A 25,812-nucleotide genomic window follows, 5' to 3' on the forward strand; every position below is an offset into this window, starting at 1 on the left:
CAATGGCTATTCAAACTATTGTACTTCTCTGAATAAGTAACACTGCACTTAATAATGTTGAGAAAGACTACATTTTTCCACCTAGGCATTGTACTCCATAAATGACATTATCAGGCTTGGATTTTAATTCCTAGGCTACCATCTTATTTGATAAAAGTACTTTAAAGGGGGGGACAACACCTTTTCAGTGAATATACTAGTATATTACAACCATCTATATAACTCTGGTTACATGGAAATGCTCCAAAACTGTAAATGACATTCACAACCACAAGCAAAAGTAATTTGATCAATTTTAGCAGAATGCAAATTAATGCATCCTGCTCTTGAATATTAGATATGACTATCTTTAATCCAATGTTAACAATTTTAATCAAATTTTAAGCTTTAAAAAAAAACAATTTCAATTTTAATGACTCTTTAGTATGGCTTTTTAAAAATCAACACAGATGAGGTGCTTGGTGGTTATTAGGTAAAGGCTGGATGACAAATGCAAAACATAATTATTCTGGCTTAATGGCTAGTGCCACTAGGAAAGTTTTTTTTAAAAAAAATGTGACCAGCATTATCTGGCTGGGATTTTAGTCTTGGTTGTGGGAACTTGAACACATCCATACATCTTTTGGGGCTTCACTTTCACCAACTGATCTCTCCAAGAGGCTGAAGAAAACAAGCACTAGTATTTGTCCTAAATGTGGACTCTACTAGCAGCCAATCTGTTGAGTGTGTAACTCATTTATGAAAATCCTCCTATCACACTATTTTGAATTTTAACTCCTAGGTTGCCATCCTCTTTGATACTTAAGAGATACAGACAATATAAATTATTTTAAAAGAGGGAAAGTTTGAGAAATCAAGAGAACTTAGGTACCTCCTCCAATCCTATGCTTGTCTCCTAAAGTGTAAATCGGACACAGGACTTAACCTCATGGGAAGCTCCTGGGTTAGGCAAACTAATGCATGTAAAGCACTCAGAACAGTACCTGGCACATAGCATTCAATAAGTGAGTTAATATCAATATCCGAGTTTAAAATGGTGATAAAAATATGAAAGGAATGGACACCATGGTTTAACTGCATGAAAACTAAAAAAAACAGATTTAGGTCCCAGCTTTAAAAAATTTACCAACCTGTCTCACCTGAAGTCCCACACATTTCTCAGTTAACTAATGGGAATAACAGTAACTGTTTCATGTAATTATGGGGATTAAGAGATGTACATAATTTTGCAAACCTTAAAATTCTGTGGATTCAAATGCCTTAATTCCACAAGACGTTCTATGAAACGTAGTATTGCAATCTTTAAAACGGGGACAATCATACCTGAGAATGAGGAACAAAAATATCTGTATTTTTAAGTGTTAAGGCCAAGTATTTTTAAGAAAGTCCCCCAATAAGTAATGTGTGAAGACAATGTTCTGCTCATCAAACTTGCACTTGCTACTTTTAGCAAAATGATTTTCTAATACATTACTTTTACCTTTACTAGCTGCCATCTTACTTTGGACCTTTCCCTTCTCACCATTTTTTATATCAATGTAACCAAAGATTCTCAGTGAGTTGTGATTACCATTTTGATACTGTATTCTACAGACTTGGCTGGTAAGAACGCTTCAAATGGCTCCCTGTCCTTCTGACATGTACACATCATTTTTTGAGATTTCCTTGCTTCCTGGCAGTGAAAAGGTCCCAGGTTTACCTTGTACTTTCTCTGCCCAGCCCTGAAGGCAGACATTTCTCCAAGGAGCATGGTTCCTTTCAGTATTTCATAATACTGCAGTAACAATGAGTGCTAGGTATACTCATTGTTACTGCAGCATTACAGGTTGCGGGCCCTCAGTAAACAGTTGGGAAATATTTAAGTCATGAAAGACGAAGAGTCAAGAACTGTTCCAAATCAAAGGACACTACACAGATCCAACAACTAAGCACAACAGATGATCCTTGTGTTGGATCCTGGACAGTTTGAAAAAAATGTTATGAAAGACACTGGGATAACTGATGAAACTGAACAGACGAGTACATCTGTGACATTAAAATATTGATTTAATAACTGTACTGTCGTAAGAGTTGTCTCTATTCTTAGGAAATCTACTCTAAAATGTTTAGATGTGATTCTGTAATTTACTCTCGAATGGCTAAAAAGTATGTTTACAGAGCAATGTGCAAACAGTAAATGGGGCAAAATGTTAACAATTATTGAAATCTGTGCAAACAGCCTAAGTGAGAATCATTGTACTATTCTTGCAACTTTCCTTTGTTTTTAACATCAAAATAAAAGGTTACAAAAAGGCTTAAAAATTAAAAGCACCTTGTAAAAGTAAGGACTATACAAAACACACCTTATTTCTAAGGGTACTGACTGGGGTCACTGAGATGACCCAGTATTAAGCTCTTGGTTGTCTTGTTCAATGATCATATTCATTATTTAACAGATAAATGGGCAATTTATTGTTTCACTAATGAAGAGACAAGTTTTTATCTTAACTCTAGAAATAAAGTTAAAACAATCTATATGAACAACTTAAATGGCATCAAAGAAATGTAGATAGAAACATCTACATTTTACTATAGTTTTTGAGGGTAACTGAAAGTAGTTTCATATAGCTGTTCAATTTCATCTTAATATGGACTGATCTTACTTCTTCCAAATGAGACAATCAAAGCACGGTTCTTGTCACCTTCAGTGTTTTTCAGGATTGACACAGTAAGGCATCATCTGCCGATTCCACCTTGTCGTTTCCATTACCAGTGGGGGAGCCAGCCCCCCCACAGCTTTTGCCTATATTCAAACGGGTTCCCGTCTCCAACCTATTCCTTTGTGATCCTTCCTAAGGGAACTTTCAATTGTCCTTGCAACTAGGCTCTGCAGCTATTTCCTACCCACCATATCATCCTATCCTTATTTCACAAATTTTCATTTGCTGCTCCCCATCTAATATATCTGCTCCAACATGTTTAGATTTCTAACCTGTTCTTCCCAAAAGCCCTAAACAACTTCAAGGCCAAGCTAGCCATCCCTGCAAAGTGCTCCCAGAGCACCCAAATGCTCTTTAGCAAAAGTTAGAGTGTGGTATCAAGTTGTTCTCTTCTACTACATTGTAAACTGTTGTCTTGGTCACTTCTGAATTCCCTCTAGCTGGCACAGCTCCAGACAGTCTAAAATCAATTTGGAAGGTATACTGTGATGCCAAAACTGCTCAGTTCACTTCTTCAAACTCCTCTGTATGCCTGGAGTGATAAACGACTAGGTAAAATATAAAATCCTGAATTTAAATATCAGATAAATAACTATGATTTATACACTATGGTTGCCCACTATGAAGAACTTGGGTCTACTGGTCTCTAAGAGATGTTCACCCCCACTTTATTCTTCTATTGCAGAAATCATCCAATGAGGCAGGTGCTTTGTCTCAGGTCTTGGATAGTACTGCCACCAATTAACTCAACAATTCATCCCACCAGGCTGAAAAGGAGCAGAGACCAAACAAAAAGAATTAGGTGTGAATTTCCAGGTCTCTCAAACTTGTTGAATCTGTGGTCTCATTGTAGTACTCTACCCACTGTGGGTCCAACAGCCTCAACCAATAGACACAATGCATTTGATCAAAAACTTGAAACATGTCTTGAACAGCTAGTTACTCTAGTATTACTCAACATTTTCATCAGGCTTTTGCATATGTATTCAAAACTGGTCTAACAAGTCACTTCAGAAAACGAATCATTTTTCTTCTAATTAGATACTGGTTGATTAAACACAGAATGCATAGCCTGATTACATCAACTTGATTCACTGCCATCTTTGGCTGTTTCAGAAAATAAGTATACTAAAGCTTGTCATTGTTAAATATATTCCAGAGAGGTGGAAAAAAACTTGGGGGGATTTCCTAAAATGTCGTGAGCAACAGTAATATGATTAAAGGGAAGTATAGTCTCACAAAGTCTCATTTTAAAGGGGACAGCACATCTGAGATACTAAGTTCTTCTGTTAATGCATCACATCAAGTCATAGACCTATCCTCACATCTTGGTCACATAGTTATTGTTTCAAACCTAACAGAAAAACCCCAAAATATTGCTTGCTACATATCAGTGTGGCTCAGCAAATCACACACCTCACAGACTACTGCTGAATTTGTAGGAGCTGAGCTGCAAATGTCTAGGCCACCCCTTCTTAGAGTTCTCATGGTCCAGTCCAGTCAAGTTAAAAGAACCTATTCTCTACAAATACTTTAGCAAACGTTAGGGAAAACTAGCTTGTTGGCTTCAGTTCTAAAATCCTTGTTTGGTACTTTTATTATAAGTTTACCATTATTACAGTATACTCTGCTTAAAACATTTAATAGTACTGCAAGGACTAGTAGAAATAGGAGTCTCTTAATATTTGTTGATGAATAATAGTAAAAGCAAACCTCCAAAATTCCATTTCCAGGCCATAGGAGCATGAGCACAACCATTGGGAGGAGATAAGGAGTCTCTCCCTTCTTATATATTCTTTTTTATTTTGTTATACCTTCCCAAAACAGAGACATTCAACAGTAGTTAGAATGGCCATCTCCCAACATTTAAAAAAACTGCACCCCCAAGTGGGTAAACAAAGTAAAGAGTAGTAACCTAGAGTTCAGCTGAGTAAGCCACTGTGGAGCCTTAAGTGGTGAGGTCTTCCAATTTCAGAGTGATGTGTCTTCAACTTGTATCATCATTTTAGTGGAAAAACATAATTTAATTTTGGTGAAATGAGATTCATCTCCCGACAGGATTAGTAACAGCATTCACTGAATTTCACATTCTTCTTTTGTGAACTGTGAAGAAAATGAATGGTAGCTAGAAGATCAGGGGGATTCCAGCTCCGGCTGCAGATGGAATGAAGATATACCAGGACACAAACACCTATATTTTGATTTACAAAGCTAACAGCAGTTATAAACCTGCAACTGAATTACAGACCAACTACACCACAACCTTTTCAAATGGCAAAAATACAAAAAAGTTAAGTGTTACAAAAATATTTCAGAAAAAGTGCATAGTCTAAGTGCATAGTAAATAAAAGCACTGAAAAATATCTTGCTAGAGGGAGTTCAGCTCGGAAGTTATTACCAAAGCTAAACATTTTTATTTTACACAAACTATACTTAAAAATAGCTTTATGAGACTGATTTCTGGCTAAAAGTATCAAAGGGTTTATTAGTCAAGAAACAAATACCTTAACTGACGTGGTGGATAGAAAAGAAACAAAGCTGCCTACCCAAAGTTCATACTCATTAAGATTTCTGCAGTACGATGCTGCTAATAGATCCTTTAATGGCAGAATGTGGTCATCATGGAATTAATTATTGCTAAAGTAGTTTTCAAATGAAAAACAGAATTAAGCTTGACACAATCTGACCAAACACGTGTCAATTTACCATTTCATGGTTAATTTTACAAAATACCTACATTTACACAATAGGCTCCTGGCAGCATTTTTGGACTAAAGTTCTTTTAATTTATTCGGACATGCTATAAATGAATAAATTACACTATTTAAAAAAGTATTGTCAATAAGTCTTTCTTTCCCTTGGGTCAGAAAGAGAATAGAGTGGCAAATAAGACTGAGAATAAGCGCAGGTAATTTACAGAAATGGGTGGGCCAGGGAAGGTCATGGAATCCCAGGAACCTCATATGGGTGTGATGTTCTCCATGGTTAAGAGTCAGTCTGCTCCAAGCCAATTAACAAACAAGGGATTTAAAGAAAAAGTTCATTTTGTAGTTAAACCCTTTAACGCTTTCATTCATATTCAAAATCAGTCCAGCGAGTTAGTCTGAGGCTGCAGGAGTCACAATACCAAGTCCTGGCAGTTGCAGCACTAGGTATGTGTGCCTGCAAGTCATTAAAAAACAAAACAAACGAACAAAAAAAACAATGCCTTTCTCCTTCAAACAGAAAAAAAAAATTTTAATAAAAAAATTTGAGGAAAAGTTGGAACGCTAAACCTAGAACGACTTGCAAAGGAGTATTATGTAACAAATGGCTTGAAGTAGTCTATTAAAAAATTGGGGAGATTTGATTTCATAGTGAGTCAGCAAGGCATTTTTTTGTTGTTTAAAAAAAATCTCATTTCCTTACAGAAACAGTTTTTAGTTTTTAATGAACTTGTAAACAAAAAAGCTCCCATTTCAAAATAAAAACGAAATCCCAGATCATATATAATGTTTACAGTGATTACATTTATCTAAGCAACATACATACATGTTCAGTTTTAAGATGTTAACTAAATTTCTGTGACAAATGTTTTTTTTTTTTTTAATACCAAGAACATTATAGAGTTAATGCAGAGTCCTAAGGATAATCTAGTAGTCACTAAGTTTTTCTTAAGTCTTCACTTTAGATGCTGTTATTTCTAGCACAGGTAAGCAGGCAGTCTTTCATATGCTCAAACACTGGAATCTTTGGTTGCTACCATATCAGCTGGCTTGCAAACAAGAAGCCAACCATTTTAAGAATGTTTTAAGTGAACAACTTGCAAACCCCAGGATGGATAAACCCTAATGCACAATTGTGAGCATTTACAACCATCACAACTGTGGCTGAAGACTGTTCATGCCGTTCTTCTGAAATGAGATCTCAAAGCAGTATAGGTTCAAAATAAAAGATTTTAACAAAAAAATTGGCATATGCACAATTTCTCCACCAATTTGTGTGTGTCAACCATTTAGTTAACTTCTCCACTTGAAAAAATGCAATAGAAAACTGGACACCATGTTTCACTATCTCAGTTAATATTCACAATTACAGTGGCTACAACTCGGGACACCGCATCACCCATGCTGCCCAGAGCCAGTTTATACTGAAATTAAGTTCTTTACACCAAGTAAATGGTTGTCCACAACCACTGGCTAGTGTACATATGAACTAAAATTTCTAGATTTGGGGAGAAACAAATGCTGCTCCGATCATCTGCACTGCTTCTTCTGTTCCTCGATTCATGCTTAAAAACCTGTTTTAAAAAAATCAAAACAGAAAAAAGAGGTTAAAATTCAAAGTAAAAAAAAAAAAGTTTTTTTTTTAAACTACACCCAAAATTAAGGTAACTGGGCCAACAATTATTTTACAATGCGGACTCATGTGATTTTCATCTATTTGAAAATCCCTAGCTCAATTTTTTAAAACAGAAAAACAAGAAACTTTTCTATTCTGGATACTTCTACATGGTATACAGTGAATCAAAGCCTCCCAGTAAGCATACAATTCTCAAGCTAGAGAATTACTGTTAATTCCAGTGAGCCTGTTTTTTTTTTTTTACTTTTGTATTTCTAGTACCTAGATAGAACAAACATATGTGTTCAACTACAAGTCAAATGAATGAAAAATGGATTGCTTTAACTAGAAAGTATAGTTTTAACCTACTACGAGCAGGAACTTTTCTGCACATTATCTTTGATACAAATAAGTTTTAATAAATGTATTCAAGGCATAATTATTTGAGCTATTCCACTGAACACAAAACTGGTATGTTTTTTATACAAAAACCTCAGACCTTTAATTCTTTACCTCCAACAGTTAAATTAAAAGTTAGGTTTTGCCACTCATCTCAAAACGTAAATGACATGCTTTTTTGGCTTTACTTTTCAAGCCTCCCCACCCTGTAAGCACTCCCCTCCTCAGCCACAATTGAACTATTCCTCAGAGAGGCTATGGCTAAAAGCAAAGAAAGGAAATACGCCTATCACCTACAAACTTAATCTGTGGCTAAAAGGTAGAGAGGAAGTATACCAGTCTCTCAGGACTAACACGAAAATCTCATCACCACCTTCTTTCCTTCAAGGCATCAATGCCCCTTGGTACACCCCCTTCCAAATTCTTATAGCCCACCTAATTATAGCTTATTCTTGTCCACTCTTATCTCTCACTTCTTTAGCACAAACCCTAGTTTTGTCAATCAAAAACTGCTTTTCTTTTTTTTGGTACTTCTCATTTTTTGGATCATCTTCAATGGGTTTGGGAGCTAAAATACTTCCATAATTTATTTTCATGCATATATGCCTTTTTTTCAAAGATGATACCAAACATTTACATATCATTTGGTAAATATTCCCCCACTTGTTAAGTGGCAGTTTTTTCCCTTGAGGGCAGAAAGTCATCTTACATTATTTAATGAACATGCTGTGCTAAGCCCTGAGGACTAGATATAAGTGCTGTACTTCTTGGCCGCTCGATAGTGCCTAACACCAGAGTAGGTACAGAATAGACCTTTGTTGTCTGTCCCAAGTATTATGTTCATAAAGCAAACGCCAAAAAATGAAAGATAACAAAACTTTCCGAGAATGTACTTTACCGCAAGGGATATTATCTATTTGATACATATTAAATAGGATTATCAAGGTAATAAGCAAAGAAAGAAAAAGCTGTCAAATCAAACTGAATTAAATTGTTAAAATCTGACCATCTGCAATCTAATCCCAATTTCAGGCTTTCTTTTACCATAGCTTGATTATGCAATCACATTCTATTGAATAATTAGTGTTGAACATCCAAACAGCTTTAAAATGGAAACCACTTACTAACAAACTGAAATGGAAATTAAGTTACACTGGCAGTCACAATATTAGAAAATTGTCGTCTCTTTAATAGGGATAAGAATTATACCTAGGAAAGGATTTTGTTCATCTTTTATCTGATATTTGAGGGATTGCTAGGTCAACTAATGATTATAATTGTTTAACAGACTGGTTAAAGGCTAGCCTAACAATATTCCCGGTAGAATACAGCAGTCAAATCCAGGTTTAGCTCTTCAGATTGGCCAGTGGTACGGCACTCCACCCCGGGATCAATGCTTCTCCAGTTTATTGTCCTAAAATGTTAGTGAAGTTTAGAAAAAAATCTCAATGGGAACATTCAGCAGGTAGTATTCAACATTCAATCTTCAAGTGCTAAGCATTCTTTTCCCAGTGTGCCTTAGTCCTTGGTTTTAATCTTGCAGTTTAGGTGGTGTCTCCTGGCTTCTAAATGTCCAAAAACTCATCTTCAATGCAACTTGTTGAAATAAAAAATGGATCCTTTTGTTCCTAAAAAAAGAGGGAAAAACCAGTTAAAACAGGCTTGGAGGATTAATGTGAGATTCAGGAGTTATTAGCTACATTTAGGTTTCTTTTCAAATCTGCAAAAGGAAAAAAATGTTTATTTTTATATAACTAACCAGAAGAGTCTGCCCCTTGATCTGAAATGTTAATGTACCTGCTCCTATCCATGAATTAATTTCAGATGTCCCTGATTTTTTTGACAGAACTACAAACTAGTTCAAAAAGATATTTACATAATAATAGTAAGGTCTGAATGTTTCTGATGGCCTTTTGAAATGTAGAATCCTTTCACAGTATAAGACATAACTCTTAAATGTAAACATAATATTTATATTCATCACTGCAATGCTATTTATAGAAATTAATTTTTCCCATAACATGATTGATTGTTTTTTCGGCTGCGCAGAATCAGAATCAAGCTTAGAGAATTTTGAATCAGATTGGCAGTATAAAAGTTACAGAGGATAAACAATACTCCACCCCCAGCAATAACTCTTCCTCCTCCACAGTATTAAATTAGACAAAAGAAATAGATTTTATCACTACAAATAAGATGACAACTTAAGTATAGCAGGTAAACATCATCCCTAAACTGCATTAAACAAAAAAGAAAGAAAAAAGAAACCAGACTGATTATCTGATTTCCTTTATCTTCCCTATTACAGAATTCATTCTGCTATGGATTTCTGAGGTTGCTGAATTTTACAATACCTGTTACAAGTGGTTCCTTCCCCAACTGGTAGATGGTCCGCATTTTATGCCAGAACTCTTCTAGGTCTTCTGGACTGTCATACCATCCAGACAATGACAAGTTAAAGAGTTTGACAGGTCCAGCAAGCCTTGGAGACGTGGACTTCAGGTAATTACAGGTCAACTCTTGCACGCTCATCTTCACTTCCAGTTAAGTAATTTAGCTCTTTTCTCTCCAGCTTTGTTGTCTGTCCACAGTGAAAAAAGCTGACAAAATTTTCAGCAAGCAGATGCAGCTCCCTGGCATTTCTTTGAACTGAGTTTATTCAGAGCGGATCAGTCTCTCCAGACATTTCAAGGTCTTCCCCTACGATTTGGGTTACATTGCTGAATGACCAGCCACGTTCCTAGCAGCAATTGGTGAAGTCAGAAAAAGTTAAGCTAGACATAAGTGGTAGGTGAAGCCCAGTAAATACTGGAAGGTAATTCAAGGAAGACCATGGATATGGTAGGATAACGTGATGGAAAACTATTTCTAATCTCTTGAATGTCAACAACCTGACAGCCAGGTACTCGTTATGATAATACTATGCTTAGTACTGATGACTGGAGCAGTGAACAGATGGATTAAGATGATGAGAATAGCAGGTGTATGTGAGGATCCACCTTTGGTTTCACTACCTTCTGAAATTCTCCCCATCTCTGCCCCTAATTAAAGAGATGATGAACTTAATTGGATTGTGAATGTCCTAAAAATGGTTTCTTTTCCTTTACTATTTCTTATGTCTTGAAAAGTACTTTTCTGATAATACCCCAAAGTTGAAGAAAAGGGAGTGAAGTATATTTGGAAGTGTATCAGATGTGAATCTTTTTATTTTTCTCTTTAACATGTATATAAACAATTATAATTGTGTGACAGCTGAGCAGTGAAAATTAGTACAGATCATAGTGGGCATTAAAAGAAACTCCTTGTTTCTTATTCTTAGTTTTTTGATGGAATGAACATTTAAAAAGATCTTTTTTTTTTAAGAAAAGTAATTAGGATAGAAGCCTATTACATATAATTAGCCCATCTTGGCTGAATTAAGTCAGGCTTTAAAGTCTTTGGACATTTTTTAGTGAACTGCTAAAACAACTTAAAGCTTTCCATGGAACATTAGGTATTGATTTTTCAAAAATAAAAATAATCATAAAATATACTAGTGACTGTCACCATTTGTGGGATTTTCCTAGGAATGGATATTTCTGCAATACAGATTTACTTGCTGAAGATTCATTAAAGAAACGGAATTCTCTAATGTGGAAACCTGTGAAAGTATAACTCCATGTATAACAAATAATATAATGTATTTTAAAGCACTTTTAAAAATTTTAACTAGAGAAGTGCAATATGGTGTTTTCATCATCACTGAAAGGATTTCTTAGAATCAAATCATTGAGCTGCATGAGCTCTTCCTTGAGTAAAACACTGAAGTGGAACATAAGATAGGATGCTTTTAAACACCCTAACTACGTTGAGGTTGACCCAGATAATGGGGTTGGGGTAGAGGTTAGGGTATTTGGTTCCCCATACCTATTTCATGCCACCCTCAAACCTGCTAAAGCTTTCATGGTTTTATATACTTGTATAGGGGGCTTTGGGTAAAATTTGTTTGGGGCACTAAGTTTTATATCCAAAATAAATGTTTTCAAGAAGTCAAAGGTCAAAAAGAATTTTGTTTGTGTTCTGTGGAGTGGCACATTTTAGTTGCAAGCAATATTTAGCTTGGAGTCAAATGACAACGCCTCTGCATCTCTGAAAGTAGTCAACGAAATGTGATGTGTTTTATGAAAAGTCCAATTTTTCAAAAATTAGAAGTCCATGTTTATGTAAACAATTTGTTTAACTTCTGTGTCTAATAATGCTATAAGATTTTCATAAGATTTTAAGTTGCTTTTATGAGAAATAGCTACGATACAAAGTATGGATTAAACAAGTTTAATTCCAGTCCCCCCTCCCCCCCAAAGGAAACATACTAACTCAGTGGGTCCAACTTCTCATCTTTAAGACCTGGATAAGGCAGGACAAAAATTCTGCTTGTTTTATTGAGTAAGAGATACACAGTAAACCAACAATGGAACTAGCTCAAAATAAGGTATAATTCTTTCTGAAGGCTGCTGAATGCCTGAAGTGAAATGTTCTAGGTCAGCTGAGATTTCAATCTAATTTTAGTTCTAGAAACTGCAACTCATGATGATCCTATTATCCCAGCTAGCTTTAAGCAAAAATTGGTTTCATTTTGCGAGAAAAAGCAAATACACTATAGGTGTCAGGTGTAACAAGTCCTCAGTTTAAAGATTCTGTCATTTTACCTAAATAGTAGGACCATTTCTCCCACTTTCTTGGTACTATGATTAGTTATACAATGATTAAAACACTCAAAAGAGGCAGTCAAGTCCCAACTGAGATGCACAGGCCGAGTACTGGGCAAGCATTAGTGTTTGCTATCCTGAGCTGAAATTTCATCATCTAACGACCCCCATTACATTAAACCTTCAACCATGAATCCTTCCCAAATACGGAAACATGGAAGTATCTCAACTTCATTCCTAATAGATGAGCTGCTGGGATGAGGATGACATCAGTTAATTATACTTCTTGAAAAGTATCCTCAGATTAGAACCTATTTTTAAATTATAAAATAGTTTAAATGCAACGCTAAAGATATGGACCAAAGAAGACCAAGTTCAGACTAGAGCAGTCATTCAGAAATTAATTAGAAACCAAAATCAAACCTTACCTGCCCACCACTTCCAGAAAGTAGGCAGGTATCGGGAGGAAAGACCCACAAAGGGGAAAAGAAAGCAAACAAAAAACATGAAACACAGGAGTTGAACTGTACGGCAACAGTGATAAGAAACGGAGCTGTGCTCTAACAGTTCTACTCCTCATAGCACCAAGAGTGCCAGAGAAAGAAAGGAAACAGACTAGCAGTTCAATGGCATTTGCCCCAGTTGTTTTCAATTTGCAAGGCCTAACTGCAGAATTCAACTCCACGTTGGCCTCCTAGACCCTGAATAGTAGCAAGATTTTAAAATATATAGACAATAACAGAAGAATCATTTTGAAATTAAGAACATATGTAGTTAAATAGCCAGTAAAAGAGAAATTTATTTTTTTGACTAGGAAAGAAGTGTTGAGCTTTTCAGTTATTTGAGCATTTAAGAGCTTAAAAACAAGATGCTCTCCAACTGAGAAGATAAACACTTTGGGGGCAATGCCAGACTCACCTCTTAAAAATCAGATCATGTTCTTAAGTTTCCATTTTAAACACTAAAGCATTACCATGCAGAAAAAATTCTTTAACACTGTTAGTCTGAAAGAAAGTCAAGACATCATGGCTAACCAAATTCATTATTAAAAATCAACAAGTGTTAGGTCTAGGATTTTGGATTGATTGATTATATACCATATTCCCAACACCAAATGTTTATTTTGGAAAGGGTTAATGAATGAGTAAAAAAGATGCAGTTGTTAAAAAATGACCCAAAATCCCAAGAGAAATGATATAATATACACACATATATGTATATACAAATACATATACATATATATGAACAAGGACATTTGGGTTTAAAGTTAGTAGTCAAATTTTCCAAGGACGTCTTTTTTTAAAAACATAGAGCCAAATTTTTATGTATTTTAAAACCACCTCCTTGATCTAACACTGTTAGAAATGAATGAATTACCCAATTTTGTGTTCAATTTTTTTCCCTGTAACGTCACTTGGCTCTTGGCTACTAACCTTTCATGTTACTCTTGGTTTTGTCAGTTTGCTTGCCTGTGGGGGTTTGGGCCTGCTGACCCTGCCCACTTGAAGAGGCTGCCTGCTGTGCTGCTTTTTGCTTTAACATTGTCCAATCGAATGTGTAGTCATATTGGTGGTTCAGGGTCCTGGAAAATATAAAAGTATATGTTAGTCCTTTGATAAGATTAGGTTTAATACACTACTGAACTCTCAAGACAGTGAGGGAATTTTTTAAGAAAATGAATATTTTCTCCAAAATGTGGCAGCTTCTAAAAGATTTCTTTTCCTCTAGATGATTTTTAATTTTCACTATTCAGTTAATTAATTCTACTTTTTACATGTCATTAGAGGAAAACCTCAGCACTTTGGTCTGCCGTATTCAGTAAGAATAAATCCTCTCCATTTTCAAAAAGAAGCTGCCTTTAAATTTTCTTAAAAGGGGAAGGAGGGTGGGAATGGAAAGCAGCAGGAAGAAATGCTGTCAACTATGAGCTGGGGGTCATCATCATGGGAGGTACCTCCTAAAAACAAATCAGAGTAGGGATGGGGCTACAAGTTCGTGGGGTAGATATTTATGCTGGTGGCTTGGGAAGACTTTTCTGGAGTTAGAGGATTACCTCCAATTCATGTTTGCTTCCAATTTAAGTTTTTGAACCACGTTGTACTCCTCACCCCCACCCACCCGGCCCAGTTTTCAAGACCAATTCTAGGTTACATCTAGGGAAACCTCGAGTTTGGGCCTGCCTCCACACTATCCAGGACGCCCATGACTGTTTGATATTTTAATTGCTTTTCATTCTGCTTCTGTATGAAAGTTGGAGAGTTCCCAGGGCCACTGACAGTCACTTATGTCTAATGTGAAATACAATCACTGTGGAAAAGTTAGATTTTTACTTTGAGTTTGATTCAACTGTTTCTCCAATTCAAACTAATTTCAAGCATATTTGAGCTAATGCAAAAGAGCCAAAAACTCAGTTTCTTAAAAACTTTATTCATATTGGCTAGACCCACTTTAATTTGCCACTTCTCAGAATAAATATGTTGGGTGGATTTAACTAATTACTCTCACTGGAGTTTACAGTATTAAAATACCTTAAAAACTGACCTGAAAAGAATGCGGAATAGCTGCCTCAGATACATGTAATCCGGAGCTTCCTCAAAGCGCAGCCCACGACAATAGTTTAAGTACATGGCAAATTCTGCAGGAAACCCCTATAAGTACAAGAATTAAAACACAAAGTAAAAAAACCAAAAACTTTTTTCAAAGTAGAAAAATAAATGTATTTAAATGCAAGCAAAAGATGTATTTGAGGCAAGTGATTACTACTTTATTGGAAGAGCTGAGAACTAAAATAACTCACTTAGTATCCTCATAAATTTAACAAAATTTTGTCTTGAGCAACTATTATGTACAGTATTGTTTAGTATTGGGAGAGGAAATATTTTATATATATATATATATATATATATATATATATATATCTTTTTACTATGGTATTATGTTCTTAATTTAAATACCCTACTTGTTAAATTATTTTATCAATGTCTAATAATTCAATGGCAACAATGATAAAATGGAGTCCAGTAATGTTTTTTGCTAGAACGGGCAATGAATGAGCATTTTCTCCCCATTCTGCAATAACTTTCTTTTTTTATCATAGTAGTACTCTACCTATATAAACAGAAACATAAAATAATCACGAGTGCAATCATACAAAGCAACCACCATTGATATATAGATCATTCCAATGCTTCATCTTATAAATACCATGGGTTTGCCTTTTCTTTTCCCTGTAATTGTTATCATATTGCATATGTTATATATTGTTTTTTTCCATTAACATTATGTTGCAAGCACCTTTGTTATTTTCTACCTCTTCATAAACTTCTGAATGGCTGCATTAATAGCCATCTAATGAATGCACCATAATTAACTTGTTTTTTATAGTTGGATATTTAGAGGATTCCAATTTTTCTCTATAATAAATAATACTAATAAGTGCATCTATGGGCATAAACTTTTTCAGTGTTCAGTTCCCTAGGAAAGATTCTCAAAGATGTATACAAACATTTTTAAGACTGCAGACGTTAGTTACCAAAAGGATTTTGCCATCAGGAATGTAGATGTGTAAAGGATTAAAACAACCAAAATCCTTACATCTCCTCTCCTTGAGTAAATGTGTGAAGGGAGGTAAGTTAAAAGAGGCAGTCTCTTCCCACAACCTTACGATTTTGAGGAATTTCTCATGTCCAGAAGATCAAGGTAGGATAGAGATATGTGCAACATTTACTTTAATGATTGCAGCACTGATATAAACATTTTTAATTTTTACCAAGTACTTCTATGCTATTTTATTTTTCAGGTGGACATCAGAAACTAATGCCATGAATATAGTGTACATTTTTGTCTTTTTAAACTCTAATCAGACTTTTTAATTTTTAATACACATTCATGGTCTGTGGTAATGGTAAGCGGCAATTACCAAACAAATCTGCTTTAACATGTATTACGGATGTAGTTAAAACAACCAAAACTGAAGGTCAAGTAGTATACTTCATGTGTTGCCACATTATGAAAACAGGCAAAATCCTGAACCGGAGAACTACCAGTATCATAAGCATTACAGATGTGAAATAAGTACAACTGGACCATGAGACTGAAAACAATCTCATTACTTCACAATAATATGTAATACTTCTGTGTTCACTGTATCCTGAATCACTTGTATGTGGCTAATCCAAAAAGACAGACATAGCTCACAACCAGAGAATGTACTAAGTCCTATCTTTTCCTGTAAAAATGGCTGACTTTTCTGATAAGCCAAATGAATCTTTCCATTACATGGAAATAGTATAAACAGAAAATATAATGTTTTGCTTCCTGAAGTATACAGATTTTAAAGCTATTTGGGTGGAATATAACATATGAGCATTTTATTCACTAACTTAAAATTTCATAACTTAAAGCAAATCCTAGAGTCTCAGAAAAGGCCACAATCTTCCACTCCATCCTCTCCTTTACTGTAGATATGTAAAAAAAAAGAAAAAAAAAGAAAAGAAAAGAAAGCAAATTTGTGGATGGGGAGACACATGAAGACATAACCATTTCCCACTTTCCATAAAGTACTATTTCAGCTCATGCTGATTTCTACTTTCTATCATCCAATGATGTAATTATATACTGTCTGCTAATTATTTCAGGTATGTAATTGTTGTCTCTAAGATAACCATGTGGTCTTCTTTCTATGGAAGACCACAGTTATCCATTATGACATAAACATCTCTCCATTCTCAACTCATGTGCCTCTCTATAAAATTTCAGAGTTCAGAGAAATGAGCCTGATTCAAACTGGCCTCCATCACTGTCAGACATGTGCTATTTTATATTGTTCCAATCTGCCTGACTTTGCTTCCCTACTCCTTGATATACCTATTGCTGATTTCTTTTCTCTTTTAGCACCGGTTTAGGGATAAGGAGAATGATGTTTTTAAATTTAATTTTTCTCATAAATTGCTGAGGTTCTATTAGGAAAGGTAACCTGCCCTCTTATTTTTCCTCTAATTTTTAACAGATGACAGAGCCCAAACAAACCAGAAACAATAAAACACTTATTTAAAATGTCATATGTTCAAGCCATTCTTAAAGATACTCAGAATCATCAAAAAGTAAATTTAAAATGGTAAATAGCTCCTAAAATCATGTTTTAAATTCCAGGGGTGGCAAGTAAAATGTTCCTTTTTGTTCCTGGATATCTTTAGATAAAAAAAAAATTACGCATCACGCACACCTACCTTACATAAAACTTCAACAGGAGTGGACATCTTCTTTTCACTAATTTTTTCATATTTTTGTTTCTTTGTTGCAGCCTGTGGAAAATAAAAACCAAACCACACAGACATGCTCAATACTACTGAGAAAAATCTTATTAGTTTAATACACTAGACATAAATGTAAACTTGAGATTCAAGAAAAATCATAACCTAGAAAAAGAAATCGAAGTACAAATACATCTAAAATTTTTCCCCCTTGAATTGTTAACTTTTTATATGAGTTTCTACTTCAAGAACATTTTTAGCTTTTAGGAAGGGGTGAGTCAAACATAACAGGAATATCAATATGTATGACTTAATTAATGGTAGGTGGAGTCAAATTTGAAATGAGTTTTCTTAACCCATATTCAACACAAGGGGCAAAGATATTTGCATATCAAAAAAAGTACCCATCATTCAGTGACATTAATAGCTGGTGTTACGTCAAAATATTTTTCAAATAAAAATATTTATATTAAAGTTACCCACACAAGCACTGAGCAACTTGTCTAGCTCACAGACGCTCAAAAAATACAGGGACCAATTTCCTTTGAAGAACCAATAAAATATCAAAACAGCCATTAAATTCTAGGACATAGTGTGATCATTAACACACAAACACTCAACAAAAGTAATGATCAAACTCGTAGTTAACAGACACAAAATTTTAGGATAATTAAATAATATAGCTACTATTTCTGGATAAACCAGTTTTATTATACATAATATACATATATTTAACATAATGGCAGCACATCAAAATGATAGTCTCTACCTAATTTCTTAAGCCCATGTCAACTTCCATCCAGATAAAGGTACTGGTTACCAATGGGTACCTGCTTACTGTCTCCCCAAAATATTGTTCCTCAGGTATGTCTATGGGATTCTGTTAACTTAATGATCACATTTTACCTTCATAACACAAGGCAAAAAATTAAAGTTCATTTACTTTTTAGAAAACCTCATATTTGAAAAGGACCTTAAAGATCATCTCCAATACGTATTTTTATTCTTAAAACAAAACAAATACTGGTTTACCTTTAGTCCTTGCCATGGCAGGCTGGTTCTATTAAAATACATCAAAACATATCCTAATGATTCCATGTCATCTCGGCGACTAGAAAAGAAAATGTAAATTTTGAGCTGAAATTATTATGAAAAATGTGGAAAAAAGCTAGGTACACAAGAATACATGTTCTCAAGTGAGAGAGACAGAACAGTTTAGTGTCTTGTGCAAGAAGGTACTTAGTTAAGGTAATAAAAAAGTTCATAATGGGTTACTTCTAAATAAAACTTTCTCATAGAATCTAAAATCAGAAAATCCAACACAGTCCTGCAACTTAATTTTTAAAGAACAGCAAGGATTTAGCTAAACAACTTTCCAAATAAGGTTCATGAAGATGGAAGAATCAAAGAGCAGGACACTTGTTAAGTTTTGCAGAAGCTCATAAAAAACTTTAGGGATGCTGAAATAACTTAACATTTTAAACCTAATTAAACACCTGTATGAATATATATACACATACATATACAGTTGACCCTTGAACAACACAGGTTTGAACTAAGAGGGTCCACTTATATGCAGATTTTTTTCAATCGACCCAGAGCTGTTCAAGCCTGAGTTGGGGATCCACCTATGTGGAGGTTGGTGTCCCTGACCCCCAAGTGCTTCAAGAATCAACTGAATATACATATATACACACATACATATATATTTAGATAGAAACATATTTAAAGACTGGTAATACTTTGACCTACAGAAAACGAGCAACTATAGTTTAACCCAGTGTATTCAATATTCACGGCTATTTTCTAAGTTTAAAATCTTCTCATGAGGTTCCTTAACTTGGAAGCATATCATTTGACATTTCTGTTTAAGGAGCAAAAAAAATGATCGAAAAAGATGACGGGAATGTGAAAAATTAACTCAAGTCATAGAGCACAGAGATGATGAAAATTTTTACTTCAAACCAGATCCTATTAATTCATGTAGGAATAAAAGAGTAGAACAGGGGATGGCCCCCTTTGGTTCAGTAGGACTCATAACATTTTCCTTGTAAAAACCAATACATTCTTCCCCAAAACTCAATTCATACCACTAAAATATAAAAAGACCAACATCAGCGTTAGGAAAATAAGTACTGTTTTCAGCTGAAAAATAAACATCATGATAAAATTGTATTTATGTTTCTGATTTTTCATCATGCAGTATTTTTCTCCCCAAGAGATAACAGAAAACAAAAAGGCCTCATGTAATTGGTTTCTCAGCACTGGCTAACGCAGCAGGTAAAAGGATTAATAAGCATCCTTCAAATCCTCAGCCAAGAGACATCTTTAGATATTGTAAGAAACTGAGATATTTCAAAAACCCACCAAAAGCTCTTGCTATGGATATGATCAATACATTCAACTGACAAACTCACCTCTGTTCAATCCCAAGATGTGCATTGATGCTAGCGTATCGGGCAGTGCCAGTGAGATTTTTATCTTCTCTGTACGGTATGTGTTGCCTTGTCCTGTTGTCTCTGTACTTTTTGGCCAAACCAAAATCAATAAGGAATAACTTTAAAAGAAAATAAAGAGACATTAGGTTTCCAACCTTGTTCAATTTAACTACTTCTTATTCATTCAATGGCATCTACTTTATTTGTTCAAATATATCAAGATCAAGTACCATTAAGTAGAACAGATAATGAATAAACATATAACACTCCAATAAGCTTTTACTAATCCTCACCAATAAATTAACTTAAAAAAAATAGTTAAGTCAAATGGTTGATCCTGTCAACTGAACAATTTCACAGGCCCAGTTCATCACACACCGCGGGGCCCATCTTTAGAAAAACAGTGGAGAAATGTATAAATGCTTGAAAGCAGAGTTGACAAGTGTGCCGTGCGCCATAATGAAACCTGATATGCTGTTACTATTGGTAAATAACACAACTCTCAAAGTTTGATATTGACAACAAAACCAAGGTTTTTATTAACAAAAACAAAGCATTTTTTAAACAAGCATGCATTATATTCTACTACTTCCCACTATTTATGCATGTAGATTAACCTTCTAGAGACTGTAACCAGTTGATCTAAAATCTTAAAATATTGGGTTGTCGGAAAAGTCATGACATTATTTTTTCTGGTTTTCATTGCAAAAATGCGTCATGACTTTTCCGACAACCCAATAAATAGTACTAGTATCAAGGCAGCTTATTTACTAGCAGCAGTTTAAATAAGCTAACTAAAAACCAAACTAGTACTTTAGAATAAAGTAATGTTTACTGCTGTCTCATATATATGGTACAGAGAATAAGATACTCATTTATAATGTAGTTAATTAATTCAGGTTCACTCTCTACAGTTAAAACCTTTAAAAGAAGAAAACAAACAAAACTACTGACCAAAAAACAAACCCCAAAATATGTTCATATTTGCCTACCTTCTAAAGCAAAATAAATAGTATTTACTTAAAAAGTTTAGCCTTTATCATAAATCACTTAAGATTATTAAGCAAAGCAAGTCTGTATGCCCTTACACTAATGTAGCCCTAGACTAGTTTTCTGTTTATGCCTAAATTGTATGCTTCTTCTTTTCACTGGGTCCCTTCTGCCACAGTTTATGATACTTGATTTGCTAGGAAACCCAATCACCTAGTCTGTTAGGGTTTCTGCCATAAATAAATAAATAAATGCAAGTTATTGGTTTAGGTGAAAAAGATCTGACCAAGTGCCTCTCTTAAGAGGATAACAAAACACCTATTCCAGGTAGGCAACTGTTGACCTAGTCTTAGTTACACACTGGATGAAAAAGACACTGAGGTTTTTGCTTCTGTAACCATGTTAACAATGTGGTATTTGGTCTACTATTTTAAGAGAATGAAGATGAAATTTTTAGTAAAATGTAATTGGATAATAAGAGCTTTCTAAGATGAAACTCACTTCCCAATTGAGTTATTATAGGAACATGAGAAACTTATAAAACACAAAGAGAAATAAAGTTCGCACTGTCTCTTGATATGAATATCAGCTCAGTACAAATATTACTGGGTTGTCGGAAAAGTCGTGATGTATTTTTTCTATGTTTTTCATTGCAAAATTGCGTCATGACTTTTCTAACAACCCAATAAAATAAGCAAAATATATTTGTTAAGCAAAACAATATTGATATTGAAAATAAATCAACGGAGAAGGGTTGTCGCTTTGTGAGGGGTGAAAAGGATATCTAGTGCATTGTTTTGTCCACCTGAAACTAATAATAAAAAAATATATAAATAAGAAAGATAAAAAAGAAAATAAATCAAGGGAGAAATAAACACAAAAGGACATCTAGCTTCAAGGTATTTAAAAAATACACCTAAAAATTATGTGGGTTTTGAATAAAAAGTGGTTAGGACATGAATCTCCTCTAAGGGATAGTTGCTGGAATTGCTTCCTTTAGTGCTTCAAAGTGGAGGAGAAAATAGGAACATGTGACATGATTCTGATAACTTCATTCATATTGAACTCGACATTCAGTAGCTCCATTTGCAATTCAATAACCAGACACTTTCTCACAACTAAAAGACTGCTTTATAAAAACTCAGTGTCTATTAGAGTTCTTTCCTTCCACAACTGTCAAGGATGAAACTTAATTAAGAAAACAAACAAAATATACAAACACTATCTTCTTAAATTCTCAATCTTTAGTATTAAAACAAAACACTATAAAGCAAATAACTCATTTAAAATGCTCTCTTCTAATAGAAATTTAGTCATGAAAAGTAATGCCAAACAAAGGTATACAACCTATTTTGAGCAACCAGCTGAAAGGAAAAGTACTTTAAAAAATTTTTAAAGCTCTTCGTAATTCATTATCTTCTGGTACCTATCAATCAAGCTTCTTTAGTAACTTTCTATGCTTCAAATTTAAAAAAGAATGTAAACATATAATGGAAGTATTTACGTGAAACCACGTGATAGACACCAGGGATATGATTAAACAGCCGCAATTATGTAAAAGTAGAACCAGCAAATGTAAAGGTAGAACTGAAAGGGGAAGTCAGTAAGATAATGTATTCTTTTAGGTTTGCATATGCTAAGAGAGGCCTAATCTCTTTGGGGGGGTCAAGCTGCTTTTCTGTAGATTTTAATTACATGTGCTAAGTAAAATTTGTGCCTGTTTTAAAGAATACTATCTATTTTTCAAAGGCACGTGGAACTGAGTTAATGCTGGATATACTGGGATAACTAAGTGCATTTTCTTCAGAAACACTATTGCCTATTTTAGCTTTTAGTATTGCAGCATTTTTTCTCCTAACCAGGGGCCACATTCCCCTATCCTTCCAAGATTACTTTTTCCTTACAGCACAGCTAACCTGTATGCACGGAATATAAACATTTCAATACATTTAACGGAAATTAAATGATTATGCTACAAAATGTAAGTAAAATATGTGAATGAATGTGTAAGTAAAAAAAGGGGCACCAGAACTGCCTAATTACCCGCTCTCCTCCCTCTCTCCCCAACCAAGATCTAGTCACCAGTTGGTATTTCTTTGTGAATAAAAATAAATCTGAATTTCCGAACCTTTGTAACAGCAGAAGGTGTCCCTAGAATAATGCTGAGCAGGATGGACAAGGATTAAAGGATTACTCAGTGATGAATCTGGTAAGTAATGAACTACAAAGTATGCTCACATATCAAACACAACCTTTTTCTTTTTTTAATTACTCATGTCAATACTGCCTTCTCTAAATTGATAAAAAGTCATTTTTGTTCTGGAACTTCAAAATTTATATACTTAAATTTTGTAATTAAAAAAACTATTTTCCCTTGTTTGAAAATTCATACAGTTAAAAAAAAGCTACCTAATTTTTACAAAAGTAAAAGAATGTTAAGAGTTCTGCTTACAGTTAAAAAAATACTTAGAAAATTATTAGGGTGTTCATCTAGCCTGCCAAACATTAAATCATCAGGTTACGCATTCATTTAATTTGTTACTAATGGTAATTGCTCAAAAAGTGCTTCAATTGTGTTATTGTTATACTGTTAGAATGCAAATGCCTTCTAGTTCCAGAGCATATAATACTCTTTAAATTGTGAGAACTCACAGATAGACGTTAAGTCAATTCTAGAAGCACTAGTTTGCCCTCTGCTCTCCACTTACCAGCAGTTCATTAGGGAAGGGGAAGAGAGTTGAGGCAGAACATATCCACCAAACAGCACCGGTGCAACTGACTTCCGATACAGTTCATGTATTGAGTTCTGCAACTCCAAATACATTTTTAAAAAACTAAACAGTCTACACATTAGGTAAAGAATTTTAATACTGACACATATTGCCTCGTATGGATGTCAGAGATCTAAACATAATCCTGTTTTGATTTAGGTTTTCTTTAAACTTCAGAAACTTAAGCAAAAGCCACAAAGAAACATCTTAGTAATAATGTTATATGTTTGCCAAGTATGTCTGAATAATGCCAACGTAAGAGGTGCTTGAGCAAGATAAGATCTACATTCTCCAGAATTAAAACAAAACAAAAATAATCAAAATAAAACAATTAAAAAAGAAAAGCACATGAATTTGGGATTGAGGTTGGAATAGGAGACAGTTTCAGACCTGGTTTAATCCTGAGAAAGATGGGTCCTGAGAAGTACTAACAGTCATGCTTCTTTTCCTCTTCCCCACTGGAGATTCTAAACACTAAACAGACAATAGAGGGTGGCAGTGCATCAAACAGTATTGCTTACATTGCAACAATGGCCGGCGCAGACAGGCAACACCGAGGCATTAGAGAAAGAACAGGGTAGCCAAATGCCATCCTTCTTCCACCAAGCACTGTAGCTTCTCAGTTTTCCAAATAAGAATCACATGCTCAAGAACATTTGAATTCTGGAAAATACTCAAGTTTTTAATGCCACTCTAATGTGTCACTGCCTGAAACAGGGAGAGCAATGGTGACATTTGGCTCTTTAATTTGTTAATCAAAAATGGGAATTTGGATCTGCAATCTTTGGTACCACAATCTGCCCTTCCCCCAAAAAAGATTGTACAGGGGAAAAAAATCTTCAGTAAGGAAGAGGTAGAAGGCATTTAGTCACCTTAAAATTTATTTTCATAAGCATGCAGGGCTGATTACTCGAAGAGATGAGCAAATTCACTAAGATTGGAGTGGCCACTCCTAAATATCAAATTCAGAACAATTTTCAAAATAAAAAATTTTACTTTAAAAATCAACCTCAGAACCCCCCAAAACTCTTTTCCCCCACAAATAGAAAACCATTGGAACAAGCTGACCAAAGAATCCAGTCTCATACAACTGGCATTTTTCAAACTACAATACAGAGAACACTAAAAACCAACTACATAAACAAAACACTAATCTAAAATGTTCAAGAACAACATTTAGAATTGGAATCTTAGTTAAATAAAACACTGTGCTTCTACCCTAGGGACTCTCTGAATCTGTGTAACAGCACGCAGCTCTCCACAATAATCTTTTTAGTATCTCTAAAGAGGACACATGATCTAAAAAGATTTCCATCACCCAGCAATTTGGACTTCCTGACACGACTATGTGATTAACAAGCTATTTTTAAGAGGGGGGAAAAGGGGTGGAAGCAAAGAGTTATTACCTAGGCCATCATTTAATTAATTTTAAGGAAAAAACTGTGTTGCAATGTCAACATGTAGAATACGGATCACATAAGGATAATGGGTCTTTAGCCAGGGGAAAACTGGGAAGGAGAGGGCTGGAAAATGGCCAAAAGATTAGGGTCAAATTGACAAAACTGCCCCCAAATTAAGATCAGCAATATATGTTTTTTCCAATTAAATTACCAGGTTTTGCAATAACAATTAAGAACCCGGATGCTTCAAAGAGGGAAGCTACCTAATATATATTTTTTTAAAAGATGCAATTTGGGAATGACAAGTTATATGTATATTTAAACAGCTTTATTTTTTAAATATTAAATCTCAGCTTTCAATAAAAAAAATTTAATTTCCTAAAACTTGGTCAGACCAACATTAATGTCTCACACATTAACAAGTAACACCCGTTCTAATGGTAATAGCTCCAAGTTGGCATTCATACAGGCAAACAAAGGTAAACATTTATGGCTAGACCTAAAAAACACCAAACATTTCCTAATGGTTTAATAAAACAAATGGGAATCTTCCTTCCAAAAACAAAACAAAACAAATGAACATAAAAAAAACCCAAAAAGCCCCCAAGTTGTCCTGAAGTTGAGAATTTCTATCAGATCATTAGATCATATGCTTAGTGCATTGCCAATGCTGCCTGTCTGCCCGAGCTCAACATTGAATCGATAAATAAAGCAATTCACTCAATAAAACTAATCATTGCAGAAAAAATGTCAACACAATTAGTTTCTAACTGTAATCATGCGTCACTGGCTAAAACCCAATCACCCCATAAAGTTCACCCATTCTGAGACCCCAAGGAACACTCATTTTGTTGTAGG

At 34.6% G+C, this 25,812-nt stretch overlaps 1 protein-coding gene and 1 long non-coding RNA gene across 7 annotated transcripts in view; both read right to left on the bottom strand.

Moving 5' to 3' along the window:
* Positions 1–4,502: 4,502 nt before the first annotated feature.
* CSNK1A1 (casein kinase 1 alpha 1) overlaps positions 4,503–25,812 on the bottom strand; it is a 45,396-nt gene continuing 24,086 nt past the window's right edge. Inside the window, exons 5-12 of one of the 6 annotated variants that reach the window (XM_019624414.1) lie at positions 23,945–24,028; positions 19,773–19,912; positions 18,388–18,466; positions 17,332–17,406; positions 14,645–14,751; positions 13,573–13,685; positions 11,772–11,801; positions 4,503–6,978 (exon numbers count right to left, since the gene is read on the bottom strand). In XM_019624414.1, coding sequence (XP_019479959.1) covers positions 6,971–6,978; positions 11,772–11,801; positions 13,573–13,685; positions 14,645–14,751; positions 17,332–17,406; positions 18,388–18,466; positions 19,773–19,912; positions 23,945–24,028 — 636 coding nt within the window. In that variant the 3' untranslated portion in view covers positions 4,503–6,970. Of the gene's footprint in view, positions 6,979–11,766; positions 11,802–13,536; positions 13,686–14,644; positions 14,752–17,331; positions 17,407–18,387; positions 18,467–19,772; positions 19,913–23,944; positions 24,029–25,812 lie in introns of those variants that run through there. The other 5 variants (XM_019624413.1, XM_019624415.1, XM_019624418.1 and 2 more) reach the window with 5 other exon arrangements.
* LOC109371744 (uncharacterized) lies at positions 8,297–11,765 on the bottom strand. Its single transcript, XR_002121919.1, has 2 exons — positions 9,773–11,765; positions 8,297–9,046 (listed from the first exon to the last, which is right to left on the bottom strand). It is a non-coding gene; the product is annotated as an uncharacterized LOC109371744 (long non-coding RNA).

The sequence above is a fragment of the Hipposideros armiger genome, unplaced genomic scaffold (assembly GCF_001890085.2).
Source record: "Hipposideros armiger isolate ML-2016 unplaced genomic scaffold, ASM189008v1 scaffold_590, whole genome shotgun sequence".
NCBI classification, from domain to species: Eukaryota; Metazoa; Chordata; class Mammalia; order Chiroptera; family Hipposideridae; genus Hipposideros; species Hipposideros armiger.